This window comes from Poecilia latipinna, unplaced genomic scaffold, assembly GCF_001443285.1.
Source record: "Poecilia latipinna isolate Pla-1442-1.1 unplaced genomic scaffold, P_latipinna-1.0 Scaffold477, whole genome shotgun sequence".
Taxonomy (NCBI): Eukaryota; Metazoa; Chordata; class Actinopteri; order Cyprinodontiformes; family Poeciliidae; genus Poecilia; species Poecilia latipinna.
Window position 1 is genome coordinate 221,252 of NW_015113093.1, and position 17,159 is coordinate 238,410.

Genomic DNA, 17,159 nt, shown 5'->3' on the forward strand with positions numbered 1-17,159 from the left:
TGTATGTATGTATGTATGTATGTATGTATGTATGTATGTATGTATGTATGTATGTATATATATATATATATATATATATATATATATATATATATATATATATATATATATATATATATATATATATATATATATATATATATATATATATGCGTGAGTTGTTTTTTGCTGAGTGTGGAGCCAGTTAGATTTAAAGGGTATTTAAGGGAAATTTAAATAAAAATCATTGTTAATATTGTCAATGTCAAAGTTCTAAAAGTTTTCTGTCTAAACTGCATAACAATAAAGTAGAGTAAAAACCACATAAATGTAAGAATCCTCCAAAAAAGACTGGAGACTTTGACCATTCTTTTTTGCTAAATAGCTCAAGCTCAATCAGACTGGCTGGAGATTTTCAGCAAACATCACATTTTCAAGGTTAATCAATGATTCAAAACTGTGTTTTGGCCTGATCTTTGACTGGACCAATCTAACACCTGCATACGCCTTGCTCTAAATCATTCCAATGCAGCTGTGTTTAGGGTCTCATGTCCCAATCTCATGTCTTTTGCTGCATTTAACATGTTTTTTTTTTCTTTTCTGGATTGCTTTGTATGTAGTAACATCCATCTTCCTATCAACTTTAACCAGCTTCCCTGTGTTTGCTCAAGAAAAGTATGCCAAAAGCATTTCAAAAGATTTTATATTAGGAATATGTGCTAAGGGTAAAATATTGCAAAAAATGTAGTGAAATCTGACTTTTTTAATGAAAAAATTGATAGAAATGTGTAAAAAGCTTACTGATACCTCTGGTTTTGCAGGGTTAAAAGCCACACTGAGTACTTTGTCTGAGTGTCTCTGGAGTTTGTGGAGGTAGGTGCTGGCACGAATATCGTACACATATGCCTGAAATGACACATCAACCAAAACATTAGCTATTATCATCCATTAAAGCCCAGATGCAGGAGAATGTTAAAACATGGAAAGAAAGCCACAGTACCAGTCAGAAGATTATACACCATCATTATGGACATGAACGTCATAACTTCTCACCTTTCAATGATTTATCTGAAACATTTTTAGGATGCCGAACAATAACATACAACTTCAGAAATATTCAAAACTAAAAATTGGGATCAAGTTTGAATTTATTCAATTTTTTTGCACAGTATTGTAAACATACAGAGTCAATACTAAACAAATGCTCGCTAATATTTGGTAAATGTCCCTTAACAGGTTTCACCACACAATTCAGTAGCCAACAAAAAGGTTTTGGAAAATGATGGCCAGCTGTTTGATGATTTTTGTTGGCATATTTATTGGTCATGATGGTTAGGAAGAACAACCCATCAGTGTTGTTCTTAATTTGGAAATCTATATATTACCTGCGTACTTTAATAGTTTGCAAAAAATCTAATTGTCCTCCTGGAGCATCTTGAATAAAGGTTTTGAGAAGTGTAAAACAATCTAGTGAGCCCTACAAGAGTGTTCCTGTCCTTTTTGACCATGATTGCTTTTTGATATATTATGACAAGTATAAATGTACCTGGCTTATAGATGTCTCAGGGCAGCCACAAATAAATACCCTGCAGCACACTACAAACACTCTCCCAGTTTCCAGGAAAAGTTGGAAATGTCCCATCTTAACACTGATGCTCTAAATGTCCATGCTGTGCTGAATCCCCATAATTAATAACATCAACCACAATGGATAAATTATTTCACTGCTTTCCACAAACACATATAACAGAAGAGAAATGGGTAAAGAAAGAGGAGTCTGTCTCTTCTGAAAAAGACTTGAAAGTAAGGGTAAGACGCTGTCTGGAAAAGCAATTAAACAGCTCTACAAATATATGAGTGCACTGCTTGATTTTCTTTGGGACAAATCTTGACTACAAATGAAAAATGTCCGGCATAAATGATCATGAGCCTAAATGGACGTAAAAGTGATAATGATACAGTCTGGATATGAATAACTCGAGGTGCTGGAAAATAAAAAAGCTTTGCCATCCAGACAGGAAACTTAAAAGTCTGAAATAGGAAAAATAGAGTAGTGGAGTTAAGACCTTAAAAAGAACAAAATTGGACAGAAATGTTAAAGTCTAACTTCACATCAGAATGAACCAGACAGCAGAGATAAGGGGAAAAGAAGGGAGGGCTATGATTTAACATTTCACTTGTTGGAGATTTCAGTTGAGTGATGTAGCTGTTTCATTGGAGGTTTTCTCATTAAACTAGTTTCAATGCAGTAATTTAAAGTAAGCAGAGTGCTTAAAATGTATTTAGGTATCATCCTGAGACATGAGATGACATTCTGGCTGTCTCAGAAGGTGGTTTGAGAAGCAAGTATCATGGCACGTCAAAGCAGCATAACCACCCACTCTGAAAAATCATACAATACTAAGCAATCTATGAAGGATGTTGTAACTACAGCTCCACAAATTGCTTACACACAACCAGAATACTGTGATATATTCTTTTGGATGCTGTTGCTAAACCCTAGTTCAACATTTAACATGATAATCGCACTCTGATGGTTAGGACAAAGATTACTCAATTCAATTTTGTTCATTTGTATAGCGCCAATTCACAACAAATGTCTTGAGGTACTTTACAATTCCAATTAACCCTAGCTACGAAACAGTAGATTAAGCTCAGTTGATTATCCAAGTCAGCTAAAAAAAGTTCTCTAAGGGAAACACAATCATGAAATGTGTAGGCAGCACTAATCTGGCTGGCCAAATGCAAAATTAACATGAATCTGCTTACAAAGATGGCCTAGAAGGCTTCTCTAGAAGGAGATGATGAGATGGTGTTCAACATTTCCAAAACTACAAAAAATTATTATATATGTCAGGACACAAAAAGAATACCCCATCCACTGTAAATCAGAAGGGATTAAGTCAACAGAATGGCCTCCTTTAGCCTTTTGGGTACATTACGCATTACATAATATGTGTTGCAAACATCGCTGCTTTGATAAATAAGGCACAAAAGTGACTGTATATCCTTCAAATCTTGAAAAATCTGGAGTTAGCTTGGCAGCTGCTTCTTTAAATTTTTAGATCCTCATTTCAACATTTTCTTACCAGTGGAATGTTGGTGTGGCTTTGGAGTTGTATGGTAGCTGACAAAAAGATCCAAAAAGGTAATCTTTGTGTTAGATCTGTTACCCATTTAATGCCAAACTGAAACCTGATTTCTTTGATATAATGACAAACAAAAATATGAAACACAAAATAAGCGATTGCATAAACATTCCTACCAGACTATATCTCTGGTGGCACAAATATGGATCAAAGGTTGTTAGTACTTTGTAGAACCCTGTTCTAAAAATAAGGAAGCACTTCTTGATTAACCCAATAATGACCCATTTGAAAAAAACACCATGAGGTTCTCAGGGTATTTGAAATAGAAGTAGGCACCCAGGATTACGGTTCCTCCACCATACAACATGAGGTGTTTTTGTTCTTTTTCTACATACTCATCCTTTGTTCCAAACTAAATCAAGCTGACATGTTTGTTGCATAAACATAACTCACACATTTATCCTCAGAGCCAGAGGCAATGAACCGGCCGCATGGTGAGAAGGCTGAGGAGCATGCATGGGAGAGATTCACATGGTTCTCATAACGACGCACGCATCTGTGGTAGAGACACACACAGTGATACAAAGTTTACATTAAAAGTGAAGTGAGTTGTAGCCTGAATAATTAATTGATCAATAAACCCGTTCCACAAAATGTGGAGGATTAATATATTTTTCACTTATCTTTTTTACAGTCGATATATTAAAATTAAACATAATAAAAATCTTCACTTGAGTGCAAAGAGTCAGGCTGATATGAAAAAGAAACAGGTTTCACGAACTTCATCTAATAGCCACTGGTGCACAAAAAAAGGATCAGAACTCAGCAACTACACATTTTGGAGACATCTTAATCTGCTGAACACAAAGAGTTTAGAATGACTCAGGTCTAGATGCAGAAAACAGGGAAAAGACAACTATGAATGGGTCCCTTGTGTAACTTTTGGGCTATTTAATTTGGTCTGCAGCAGCATGTAATGTCTTTACCATGCCATAATACCATCAACAGCTGGCTAACCTAGAAATCCTATACGGGATGGCATGTTTGCAGGGCTGTGCTTGAAAAGGATTTGGCAAAAGCATGTATTTGAGATTCACATGTTTGTGTCATTAAGTTGGACTGAAAGAAGGTCATATTCAGTTGTGACCATTTAGAAATTGGATATGTGCAACAGCAGCCAGGTACGGAAATAGACTTTATGTGGGGTGAAGACAAAGCTTTCTCAGAACACTGATTTAGGGTAAGAGCAGTTTTTTTATATTCTCAGTAAGTGCCTCACTTTATTAAGTAGGATGTTTCCAAAAATATGGTGAACATGTCTTTGGAACTTAAGCACATAGTACAGTGAGTTTCTGTGTAAATCTTTACGTTTTCTAATATTAAGTATTGTTATTAAAAGCAATGTGCAAAAGAATTAAAAAAAAAAAGTTTGTAGCTATCAACCTAAATAGTTAAATTAATAAGATAATGACAAAAAATTCAGCACAAATTATAGCTCTGATGAGGGCAAAATCCAATCGCCAATATAATTAATTTAATACCTTAATATTTGTGCTTAAATAAATTGAATTTCGCTAAAGCACAAACAAAATTGTTTCATATTCAAAGTTTTGTGTATTCACATATCAAGAGCCACATATACAACAAACATTTTGAAGTACCCACAATTTTTTTTTTTTTTTTTTTTTTTAAGATCAATGGTGCTATCAAAATATTTGATCAAAACACCTCATTAAATAGCTTCACCAGATCAGGGTTAAAGCTAATTTTATTTCTAGGTCAGAATGTGGCTGGAACGGTTCAGGAAGAAAGGAGCTGACGCGAGTTCCACAAAGCCACATTCTCCGTGTTGTGTGAGTGATGATTATATGGAATTTTCCTGATGACTAACACAGACCGCCGTAGTGGCTCTGTGTTAGAGTCACTACGGCTCTAACCGTAGAGCCGTAGTGGATCGCCTTCTAAGTGGCGATCCACTTAGAAGGCGATCCTTCTAAGTGGAAGCCTATGTTGTTACTAAATTCACCTGAGTTCACAGTGTCAGTCATCAATGTAATAAACAAAAGCAAATCAGCATAAAGACTGCTTTTTGGTTCACAATTGATGTGGAACCTTGTATACTTTGTTGGGAATGATTTTGTGAATGTATTTTCATGATCCATTTACAGAGTAATATAAATTCTACTAATTTTACTTTTTTTTTGGATTTTATTGGCTGCAGTGGCCATTATTTGACAGTCAGTTGACAGGAAAGTGTGTGTTGAGAGATGGGGAAGACATGTGGCAAAGGGCAACAGGTCAGGACTCGAACCTCTGATGGCCAAGTAATAGACTGAATCCTCCATACATGAGTTGTGCGCTTTAGTTCTGCGACACTGCCATGCCCCTATTAGACTCATTAGTGAGAATACATACATACATATCCAACCATTATCAGTTATTTGTCATTGTATTAAAAATCTGGCAAATTTAAAACTTGTTTTATGCTTGTGCTTGTAGATCAATCTCCACCAGATGTTGGAGTTTGTGCAGTAAACACCTCAGAAACATTTGGGCTGTGACTAAGAAGCTACAATGTTCCCTACAAGATATGCATAAAGCTTTAAATAAATTCACATTGAGGCTGAAAGGGGAATTGTAAATGGACTGATTTTATAAAGTGCATTTCTAGTCATACGGACCACTGAAAACGCTTTATACTAGAGCATAATCCCAAACGTGCACATATTTATACATAGTACACAGATCGATAGGCAACTTAGGTTTAGACAAACTACCAGCTCATCTGTCATCTTCTGTTTGCTTCCTGTTGATCTAACAAAGGCGATTTAAAGCATTTATGCTTACAGCACTTCTCACAGGTGAAAATCACAAAATGCTTCAAAAGAGAAAAACAAACAATAAAAGATTGAAAACTTAAAACATGACCAATAAACAAAAAGAATAACAAAAAAAAGTATACATACATAATATAATAATCCTAATATGGCTGTAAAAACTAGGAGTTGATTTAGAAACAAAGTGAAATATTTGTCAGGCAGTAGGTTCTGACAGAGTCTGGGATGAGGAATTTGATATGAGAGGAGCCTCAGACTTGAAAGAATGCAAAACTTAATAATGTGTTCTATGAGGCCAAAAAGAACATTAGGAGATCCAAAAAGGTCTAGATAAATCATCTGCCTTACAAGGACTTCTGTGAATCAAAGTCAGTTAAATGTCTCCTCAGGCATTAACTTTGGAAATTAAACACTTGCTAATTCAAACATCACATAAGAAATGCTTGAGTTATAAAAATAATTATGCAGTTGTAAAGGAAAGTTGTTTTTTATCTAGAGAATGACAAATGGGGAAAAAATTGGTAAAACTAATGCTCAGTTCTTGACTAAACATTCATCTAATAAAGATTCTATTTAACAAAGTTTTGACAGGTATTCTAAATAGTACTATCAGCTTTGTTTAAAATGTCATGGAAAGGTTTATATTGCTGTACACACCAGTCAAACTGATTTAATGTCCTAAATTAGGTTTCCTTCCTGAAAAGCATAAACTGAAACACAGTAGAATACAAACAGCAAACATTGTAGCAAAGGTTTGGTTGATTTTGTTTTACACAAAGTTGTCTTTCAGAAAACATATTTATACAAACCTCATTGTGCGAAGGTCCCACATCTTTACCCCATCTGTAACTGCACTGGTGAGGAATAGGTTGTATGACTCTGGAGCCTGTGAGGTGAATGTGGATCCCTTTAAAATATACAAACAAAACAAAAAAAAAGAGAATAAAGCAAAACCCTACATCCATATTAAATGTTTAATGTTTCAGAGAGCAAAAAGTAATAACTTTCAAAAGCTGACTTTATTGATTAAGGGGAAAAAATGATCCAAATCAACTTGATTTCTGTGTGAAAAAGAAAATAACTCCTGAACCTAATGCTTAGTCGTGCTACTATTAGCAACAACTGCCAATCAAGCATTTTTTTTTTAATTTTTATAAAAAGTGCTGCCACCCAATCTGGATCTCAGTATTCTTGAAACAACAAGCAGACTTGCGTCCCGCAAGCAAAGGGTTATTGTTGGATGACATGGAGTAATGAGGTGTTTTATGTTAAACTGAGCTGGGTCAGTGGGGTCTTTGTAAGTAATGAATAGGATTTTTTAACTGAATTCTGAGATTAACATGTAGCAAGTGGAGAAAAGCCAACACAGGGGAAATTTCCTACGAATATGCTCCTCAGCACACTGGTTGTACACACATCTATTGAGTGATGACTGTCTTTTTTCCAACTAGAAACAAACTTCTTAGTTGAATGAAAATAATTTTAGACTTAAATCTGGCAAGATGGATGATTTGGGGCTTTACTTCATGCGCAGAATAAAAAAGTAATGATAGCAACATTTGTGTAAAATATGTTCAGCATAATTTCCCAAACTTTAGGTATACCACTGAAATAGACTCCAACAAAAAATGTAGTTTCCACTCCATATCTACAAATAAATTCCATTCATGACTTCCAAACCAAGTTATCAGATGATAAAGTTAAGCATGTGAGCAAGGGAGAGAGAGTGCAGCTGTGGGGGTGTTCTTTGTTTAGTTTTCCATTAAGAGTGTGAGAACAGGAGTTCAAGACAGCCTTTCCAGCTTTCCGAGAAGTCCTCTGGTCTGATGAGTTCCAGGTGAATTTTGCAGAGAGGTGACGGAAATTTCAGTTTCTGATGTCTGGCCTGCCCGGGGAGGACAAAGCAAAAGTGGAGGGAGGTATGATTTTATGTGTGCAGTGTCCAGCCAGTTGCAATCCCTCTGATCCACGGCTACTAACCCCAAACCATCCAAAGGCCCCCAGGCTCTAGTCAAGAGAAGTCCTCATTGATGCAATAGCCAAGCTGAAACAACAAATTAGACCCTTCCCATAGAGTATTGCACACAAAAGATGTGATGACAAAGAACACGCACATCTGGGCCAAATAAATATTGTCAGCTGTGCAAGAGTGAACTGAAGCTGAATGGGTTAATCCATGCCAATACTGGGAGTGTATGCAGCTAATCCAGACTGTCCAGAGCGTCAAGCATGTAGGGTAAAATACACAAAAGTTACTGAGCACAAGGTTCACTGAGCAAAGCCTCTGTCGCAAACAAGTTACATAAAAAGCTTGAATGGACCTTTATTTTTAGCTTTTTTTTTAAAGAAATATGTTGGAATATTGTTTGCAAGCACTATGATATTTATACACTACATTGCTAAATTAATACCTCTTCAATCTGCAGTAGGCAACTTTTACAAAAAAATATGTCTTTTATATATTTCTTAAAACAGTCACTATGTTGTGACAGTATAACATGAGACAGATAATCTGTGAAAAAATCCCTGAGTCCTTCTGCCATCTCCAGAAATACACCTCTTACAACCAATCAGAGCCAGGAGGAAGGTCTTAGTGCTGTCAGTCATGCTCATGTACACTCAGCTTAAGATTCCCAGTATGCTGCAGGTGTGCTAATGGCAGAGAAACAACAAACTGGTACAGCAAATATTTATCTGCCACCAATGGTGGAAATGTTTTCTAGCCTGCACATTCATGGCAGGCCATTCATGGCAGGGAACTGTTGCGCAGCAGAGAGCAAGTGGTACAGTGTGAGCAGCACATACATGAGGGTGACTGACAGTGTTAAGACCCTCCTCCTGGCTCTGATTTATTGTTTCAGACTGATCTGTTGATTTCTGTACATGTCAGTAGGACCACAGGAAGAAGGCAGAGGAGCTTTGCAGTGTCACAACATAGTGGCGGTTTTAACAAACATGTAAAAAGATATGTAAAAGTTGCCTTCTGTAGCTGTAAACCTGAAAGAGATTTGTAAAAGTGTCCTTTGGAATTTAACACATTTAGTCAAATGTGTTTTATTGGGATTTTACTTGATAGACCATTCAAACAATTCTGAGATGGACGGTTACAGATAATTTTAGAACGTATCAGCCAATAAAAATCTGAAAGTGTGTCCTATTACAACAAAACCTAAACGAAATTCAGAAAAACCAAGAGTCACCTACTAAGTAAATAGAGTACAACAGGTGAGGTAGAGGCTGAATCAGCAGGAGGAGTAGGTTTACCATCAAAGTCAAATCAAATCCCATTTCATTATTGTCATTGCACAATGACATTTAAAAAACTCAAGTACTCAGAAATACTAACTCAAACTGCATTCCTCAAGGTCCAGAGTCCTGAAACTTTTAGATGTGTCCCTTGTCTGTTCTGTTTCCCCCTCCCCTCAGGTAAAGAGTCTGGGTGTTATTCTTGACAGCACCCTTTCTTTCCAGTCTCATATTAACAATATTACCCGCTCAGCTTATTTTCATCTACGCAACATCAACCGTCTTCGCCCTTCCCTTACTTCCCATTCCGCTGCCATTCTTGTTCACTGTCTTGTGACATCACGCCTGGACTATTGCAACTCCCTTCTGTTTGGTCTCACCCAGAAATCTCTTCATAAACTTCAACTGGTCCAGAACTCAGCTGCCCGTATCATTACTAAAACCCCATCCATGCACCACATCACTCCTATCTTGCAAAGACTTCATTGGCTGCCTACCAAGTTCCGCATAGAATACAAAATTCTTCTGTATACTTTTAAGGCTCTTTACAATTTTTCCCCACTATATCTTTCCAATCTTATTCATATTGCCACTCCCTCTCGTTCCCTCAGATCATCCTCCTCCATCCATTTGTCTGTCCCCTCTGTCCGTCTTACTACCACTTTGGAACTCATTACCATCTCACCTTAGAAACATAAAGTCATTCCCTAAATTTAAAACCGAACTTAAAACACACCTTTTTAGATCTGCCTTTTCAATATGACACAATTGGTTTGCTTGATTTTTTATATAGATTTTTTTACATAGATTTATATATAGATTTCATATAGATACATTGTTGTGTATTTATTCTATTTATTTTTAATTGCTACATTTTTATTGTTGCTGTTACTTTTCGCTCTTTGTACGGTGTCCTTGAGTGCCAGAAAGACGCCTTTGAAATAAAAGGTATTATTATTATTATTATTATTTGTCCTATACACTTGAATTAAATTACTCCACTATGTTACTAGCATGCAGTCAGCTCTACAGACCTCTGCTAATGAACTAATATTGGAGCCAGGTGTGCTAAAGCTAAGAGACAACTACAAGCACCAGGACCTTGAAGAATGGAGTTTGAGACTACTGATTATTAATTCCATCAAACAACTAATTTGCACTTAGACAAACACATATAAACCAGCCCCATGCAGTTAATTTCCCAGTCATAATGTTGTACAGCTCAAGTGTCAAGTCCTGAAATGCATTTAGATAAAAACAATTCTCAATTCTTAAATCTATTGGTGCACGTTACCGATGGACCTGTGATATTTCCCAAAAAGCACCAGTAAGAACAGCTTCTGGAAGAACAGAAAGGCACTAAACCTACAAAGAGACAATGTAATTATTTCAATCAAAGCCTATCATGTTTGAAAAGCCCAGTCAAAATCTAGTCTTAAATCCAATTAAAAATCTGGTGCAAGAGTTCCAGAAAAAGATGGTTCTATAACGTATTATCCAAACAGTCTGCATGCAGCACTGTTTGGAATTTTAAATGTAAGCACTAAAATCTATACAGATACAGGGGAAAGCAAATGGATATGCGCAAAATCTGCTTGTCAAACTTGGACCACAAGTCAGATAGGAAGGAGTAAGGACATAATGGAACAGCCTTGTGAAACGGCTTTTCTCTAAAGCCATCAACTCTAGCCTGACTGTCCTCCTGCTGTCACAGATGAAAGTATTAATCCTGATACAGCCGTAACTTACATTCAAGGTGAATTATACTGATGAATTTGCATCATGTCATGGAAACTTTTGGTTAACCACAGTGTTTTTTAATGATGACCTTTTGTTTTCATACCACAAACTAACACTTTTATTTCCTCAAAGACAATCTGTACCTTGCGTAACACACATAAAAAAGTAGTCCTTGATGTCTTATGTAACCCAGTGACATCTGCCAAATAACCGACCCTTCAGGAGTAAGATGGAAGATAGGGCTCACACTGCTTAAAGATGCCAAATCAAGCAAATTCTTCGCTCTGTGGGTTTGGTCCACAAGTGATTTAGTCTGTGGGTAAAGTGATGAAATGTCTCAGTCTCAATCCATTCACAAAGGATTTAGGTTTTCTATAAGATTTAATAAAACTATAAATTTGAAACCCCCTACAAAGTACATGTGAAAGAAAATATCAAAAAAGCTTACAGCACGGATGGGTGTCTTCATATGTATGTTAACTAAAATGTAATTAACAAAAAACAATTATATTTTATTAGTGCGATTACAAAAATGGCCAAAAAAAGTGTACAAACTCCTGTTGGACAAAAATCAGCATGTCAAACCATAGTTAATGTGGCATTTATCCTGTCAAAGTCAACAACCCCCAAAAAATGTGTTTGACAGAAAAAATAAGATACAATAGCTATAATCTAGTTGCAAAAGTGTGTGCAGCTTTAAACTAATACTTAGTTCTTTAATTAAGTTTCAGCATCAGTCTTCTTTGGTATTGGTCTATCGGCCTCACTGAGCTTGACAATATTTGCTCACTGAAGCTTGCATAGGATCTCCAGATGTATCAGGTTGTGGCACCAGGTTGATTATTCTACAAATGTACCACCAAATTTAGTTCTGGACATTTGTTAGGTCATTTAAACATGTGTTTTTCTCTTCATTAGATGATTTGGATTTGTGCTTTGACTTAACATTTCCATTTTCTACTAGAACAGCTGGACAAGAGAACTTTTTTCATACATCTTGTACATAGAATATTTTCAGTGTTAGTATGAATTATTTAATTATTCTGTCACATTTAAAATCCTTCACCTTGTTCTGTGTGATGCAGTGGATAGCTCTGCTGTGGGCGTCATGTAGCACAGAACCAACTGCACCTTTGTTCATGTCCAGAACTTGAATGGACCGATCTGAACAACTCACCAGAACAATGTCTGAATAAAAAAAAAAGCTGTTAAGAAAAGATGTGGCTAAATGAAAATAAATATTTGCGGTACTGCCATATAATTATAGTATAAAAATTAAAATCAGAGATGCACCAATTGATCAACCATTTACAGGTCAAGTATGATGAAACATTTTTTTTTTCCATATGTTAGAAATGCATCTAAAATGATAACTTCCACCACTATCATTCTATAAACCAATAAACCAAGAAAATGATTTGATTTAATGCTGCGAAAGGTCTTATCTGTGGATCTCCAGTTTTATTTGTACACTGAAAGTATATTTTGAAGATGTTTATTCTACTTAAAAGTTGCTGTTCTGCATTTATTTTCCTAGTGCTTTTATTTTACCACTTTTAAAACATTAACATACTGACAAAAAGAAAAAGATAACACAAAACAATTTCACTAAACTACTTTTTAGGTTGTATGTATTTCACACATGTGTAGTAAAGGAATATCCATCAAGCTATACATTTATTGTCTATCCTCGTTTATCCTTGCAGGATCACCATGGCTCCTATGTCCAGCAGTCATTGACAAGAGGTGGCATACACCCTAGATAAGACTCTAGTCTAGTCCATGGCAGCGAGTAATTGAACAATTTTGTTTTGTAATTTCACAACATATTGTTTTAATTGTGTGAAAAACGTGAACAATCCCCCAAATTTGTTAAGAACAAACATATTTTGATGCTATCACTATGCATGCATTTTCATTTGGAGTTCGTTTGAGAAAGCACTGTGATATAAAATTGCTTCTGACAGGAACAAACCCATTCCAACTCAAATTCTGTGGAGTGAGTTACTGGAGTGAGTACATGTGCTGTAAAGACTAACAGCGGACTGGAACGCAGACATTCCTGAAAAAAATCTAAAGACACCTAAATGCTAAAATCTGCAGTGGAGGCCCTTAAGCTATGTGCAAAGTCTTTATGAGATTGTTGTGGTTTACATGGACCAGATTCTCTGAGAAAAGCGTGTAGACTCACTCGGCCAGCACCAACGTGATATTACCTTTCCACTTCCTGACGCCAGAGCTATAAAACCCTAAAAAAGGATACATGAGAGGAAATCGTTGACTGCAGAAAGGGCTGTGATCTCCGAGGCTGATGGTGTTAAGCAACTTGCCAGTTTGATGATGCTCCGGTGCTTATATCTAAGAAAATAATACCATTTTTAGTCAAGTTGATGAAACCCCCCCCCAAAAAACAATTAATATAAGGACCTTATTCTTAAAGATCCTAGTCATATACAGTCATAGGATATAATTTACTTATTATTTTATGCTGTTCATCATTCTGTTGTATGTGCTTCCAGACACGTCCTGACAGCTTGCAGTGAGCAAGCTGTCGGCACAGCAGTGTCTGCAGTAGAATTAAAAATGCCAAGCTTCTCCTGCAATAAAGCCTGGTTCCTAAAGAGGTTGTAAAAACCTTTAAAGCTGTCATCCTCTGTCTACCAGAATATATGCCATTATTTGTTAACAATACTGTGTTTAAGTGCAGTTACATTACTAAGGCAATATAGCTATTAATGGTGACGTAAAAATAAAATGATACATGGTTTTTGGTTTTTCTTTACCAATAAAAATCTAGGAAGTGGTATATGCATTGAGCAACTTAATAATAATAATAATAATAATAATAATAATAATAATAATCCAACTGAAAACTTTTACAAGTCACTGTAAGTGTTTACACAGAATAAAACTTAGTAATTACCTTTTTACATCATCGCGGGTGAGGTCCACATTATACAGGTACAAGTATAGAGAAGGTCCAGATGTTAGGACTAGAAATTTGTCAAGATAATAAAACTGAGCACCTCTAATGGGTTTGGAGAACATAGTGTCACCCTAATGGAAAGATAAATAAAGATGTATGACAGATAAATATCACACCAATATCTTCACTTGGATATTAAATAGTATATTAATAAAATAAAAAGAGCCCTAACAAAAACTTTCCTTTTTTCTTAAATGGTAGATATTTCAGGGTAAGTGTTGGTTTTTACAGTGACTGTTGTCGTATTTGTATTGCTTGTTTTTATTTCTGGTTACGGTGTACAGCAATTTGGTCAACTTTGCTGTTTTTAAAGAACTTTATAAATAAAGCTGGAATGAAATGGAATCTATTATTCAGAAAATTAAACAAAAAATTAAAGAGAGAAAGTCTGACATCTACTGTATATAAAAAGATAACTTCATTTTTCTTTTGTAGTCTTACCTAATCTTTTAATAAAACATCTGTTCTTAAATTGAAACAAGCAAAACTTTTAAATGTGATACAAATCAGGACATACGTTATGGGTATTATGACAATAGATTCTGATCAAACTGGCTTCAATATTATACTAATGGACAAATAAAATGTATTGTCAGTTTGGATCCCTGGTGCAGTTTTAAACCCACCTTTCAGGTTTTGGTTTTTTCAGGAACAGGAGGGGGGAAATCCACATTCCCTCCACTTAAACACTTCAGATCAATGCATAAATGATATTTAAATATGACATATAATGGTTCTCCAATAAAGCATTTTCCTAAAAATATGGGTATAAACCACAATAAGACATCTTCATCAGGGACTCTTTTTTTCTCTCAGTGCTAATCTTCACTGTCATTTACAGTGTGCTGTAACTAATTTGACACATTTTTAAAGCCTAGCAGCTAACGGTACTACGCATTACACGTTGTAGTCAATCCAGTACATTTTCTTTTTTGTTAAACTATGGAAATGTAGATCTGTCTCACATCAGCATTGTTCTTTCCCCTGTGAGAAGACTTTCATTTGTTCCCAAGATGTCTCATAAAAACACAAAAACATTCACATGGCTTGTCAGTGTTTCTCAATTCTGGTCCTCAAGTACCTCTCCCCCGCATATTTTAGGTGCGTTTCTGTTCCAGAACACCTGATACAAATGATTGCATAATCTCATCTCTTTGCCATTCTGTTCTGAAGAAGCCTGTTAATTACCCGCTTATTCAAGTCAGGTGTGCGGGAGAAGGGAAAAACCAAAAACATGTGGGGCAGTCATCCAGAACTGAGAAGCCCTGGCATAGATTAAGCCGAGTTTTGGTAGAGATTCACAGAGCGGTGCACATTAAGGGTACTTAACATTAGGTAGAACCTCTGGGAGAGCAAAGTCCTTCCTAATTTTACTTAAAAATACAAATAGAATTTAGTTTCATCTAACTCATCAACCCCTGGCTGTATGTTCAGTGTCATGTCAAAAGTTGAATGTCTGCACCAATTTCACCGGGCCAGACATTCCCCGATGAATGTCTGCCTTGATGGATAAAACCTTTGGATCTTTTTATCCACCAGTTTTTTTTATTTGACTAAAATAATTTTCCATTGATTTTACTGCACGACAGTGACGTATCGCATTACGTTTTATATACTTGTGTTTTAATTACAAAAACAACTAACAAAAAAAAGATTATGTGATTTTTCAATTATAGGGCTCAAGTACATAGAGGAGCTTAAGATTCTGAAAGTTTGCAAGTGATGTGTATTAAATACATGTTTGTTTGTTTGTTTTTTTACCAAGATAATGGCAGGCTCTGAGTAGGATTTGGCCCAAATCCGTAATGATAGATCTTCTGCTGCACTCAGCCACCATTGTCTGCAGAGGCTCCAGCTCACACTGGTCACTGGCTTGTCATGACCTACATTCAAAAACCCAGGTCTCAAATGATCCTGATAAATCAGTGTACAGTCACAACATTTGCTTTTATGAAACTGTTCAGGCAGAGGGACAGTCTGAAGAGAGGAGGTTCATGCTGACCTACATGTCACCTCAACTTCTGTCCTTTATCTCTGCTGCCTTCTTGTGGACATTTTCCTTCAAAATTGGACCTTACTAAATAAATTGGATGGTGAATGTTTTGTCTAATTGTCAGTCATAAGGTAGCTGCAAAACCACCAAATTTGAAGTAAAGTAACAAATTTTAATTACATGTAACATCTTCAGAGCTATATTTGTTCAGCAAGGAAGCATACGTTTTATTTAAGGATAAAGTAGGACTTTTGGCATTGGTTAGTGATCAGATACTTTTCATTTAATCAATAACTATTTACAGTGCTAATTGTTTAATAGATAACAGCAATAACTTTATTTCAAAGTAATGTAATCTATTGCTGTTATCAAAGGTAACAGTTAAAAATGGCACACAAATCCACTCCCAGAAAGAAAACATTACAGTGAGTGTGCAGGTTAAAAACAGCAAAGCAAAGAATAACCATTCTTGGATCATGTCTCACCTATGTAGGCAGTTGGACTACCAGTAAGGCAGGAGTTGTACAATAACACCGAGCGGTCGCCAAGACCACACAGGATTTTTTTCCCATCACCTGAGAAATACAACAAACCACAGATTTATTTTTGGATCAGTTATTTTCAAAGTAAGAGTTCTGTCTGGAAAAAGTCTCATTATTTTAAATTATAGCTTTGTTGTTGTCATAAAGGAACTTTATTAAATACTATATTTCATAAATGATTGGCTCATGTGTTTGCACCCTTTCAGTGGAGAATGGACAAAGAAAAGCACAGTTTACTTCTTAAGATGTAGAATCTACTTAATCCAAATAAAAATTCAGCGATAAAGTTTAAATTTTAAGTTTGTATTAGTAACAATTTTATAGGTATTGTCACGGAAAGGTAAATCAAACTGTACACTACAATGGTCAAACGTTAACCACCTCATACCTGCTGCATTACTTCCCAGGAACCATCAAAGAAGCTTTTGGTTTTAAGTAAATACTCATTAACAAATCTTTGTGAAGCAAGTGTTAGATAATGAAAGGATAGTTTTAAATTTTAATACAGAAAGTCAGTATAAGATAATCCCCATTTTGCATTCTGTAGTAGGTCCCTAGACTTTAGTTTTAGAAAATACAATACAGCAAATTATCCTTTTATTACAATACAGGTAAAATACATGAGAATACCTGAAAAATACAGCTAAATATTCAAATAAAACAACAAAAAACCAGACCCCAGGGAAAAAAAAAAAAAAAAAAAAAAAACATAAAAAAAAAAAATGTTCAAGCAACCTTTTTTTTGGC

At 35.6% G+C, this 17,159-nt stretch overlaps 1 protein-coding gene across 1 annotated transcript in view; it reads right to left on the reverse strand.

Moving 5' to 3' along the window:
- Positions 1 to 17,159, reverse strand: part of wdr27 (WD repeat domain 27) — a 48,707-nt gene that overhangs the window by 9,470 nt on the left and 22,078 nt on the right. Inside the window, exons 15-22 of the mRNA XM_015039594.1 lie at positions 16,356 to 16,445; positions 15,639 to 15,760; positions 13,815 to 13,948; positions 13,155 to 13,249; positions 11,958 to 12,079; positions 6,715 to 6,812; positions 3,522 to 3,624; positions 787 to 885 (exon numbers count right to left, since the gene is read on the reverse strand). Coding sequence (XP_014895080.1) covers positions 787 to 885; positions 3,522 to 3,624; positions 6,715 to 6,812; positions 11,958 to 12,079; positions 13,155 to 13,249; positions 13,815 to 13,948; positions 15,639 to 15,760; positions 16,356 to 16,445 — 863 coding nt within the window. The remainder of the gene's footprint in view (positions 1 to 786; positions 886 to 3,521; positions 3,625 to 6,714; positions 6,813 to 11,957; positions 12,080 to 13,154; positions 13,250 to 13,814; positions 13,949 to 15,638; positions 15,761 to 16,355; positions 16,446 to 17,159) is intronic.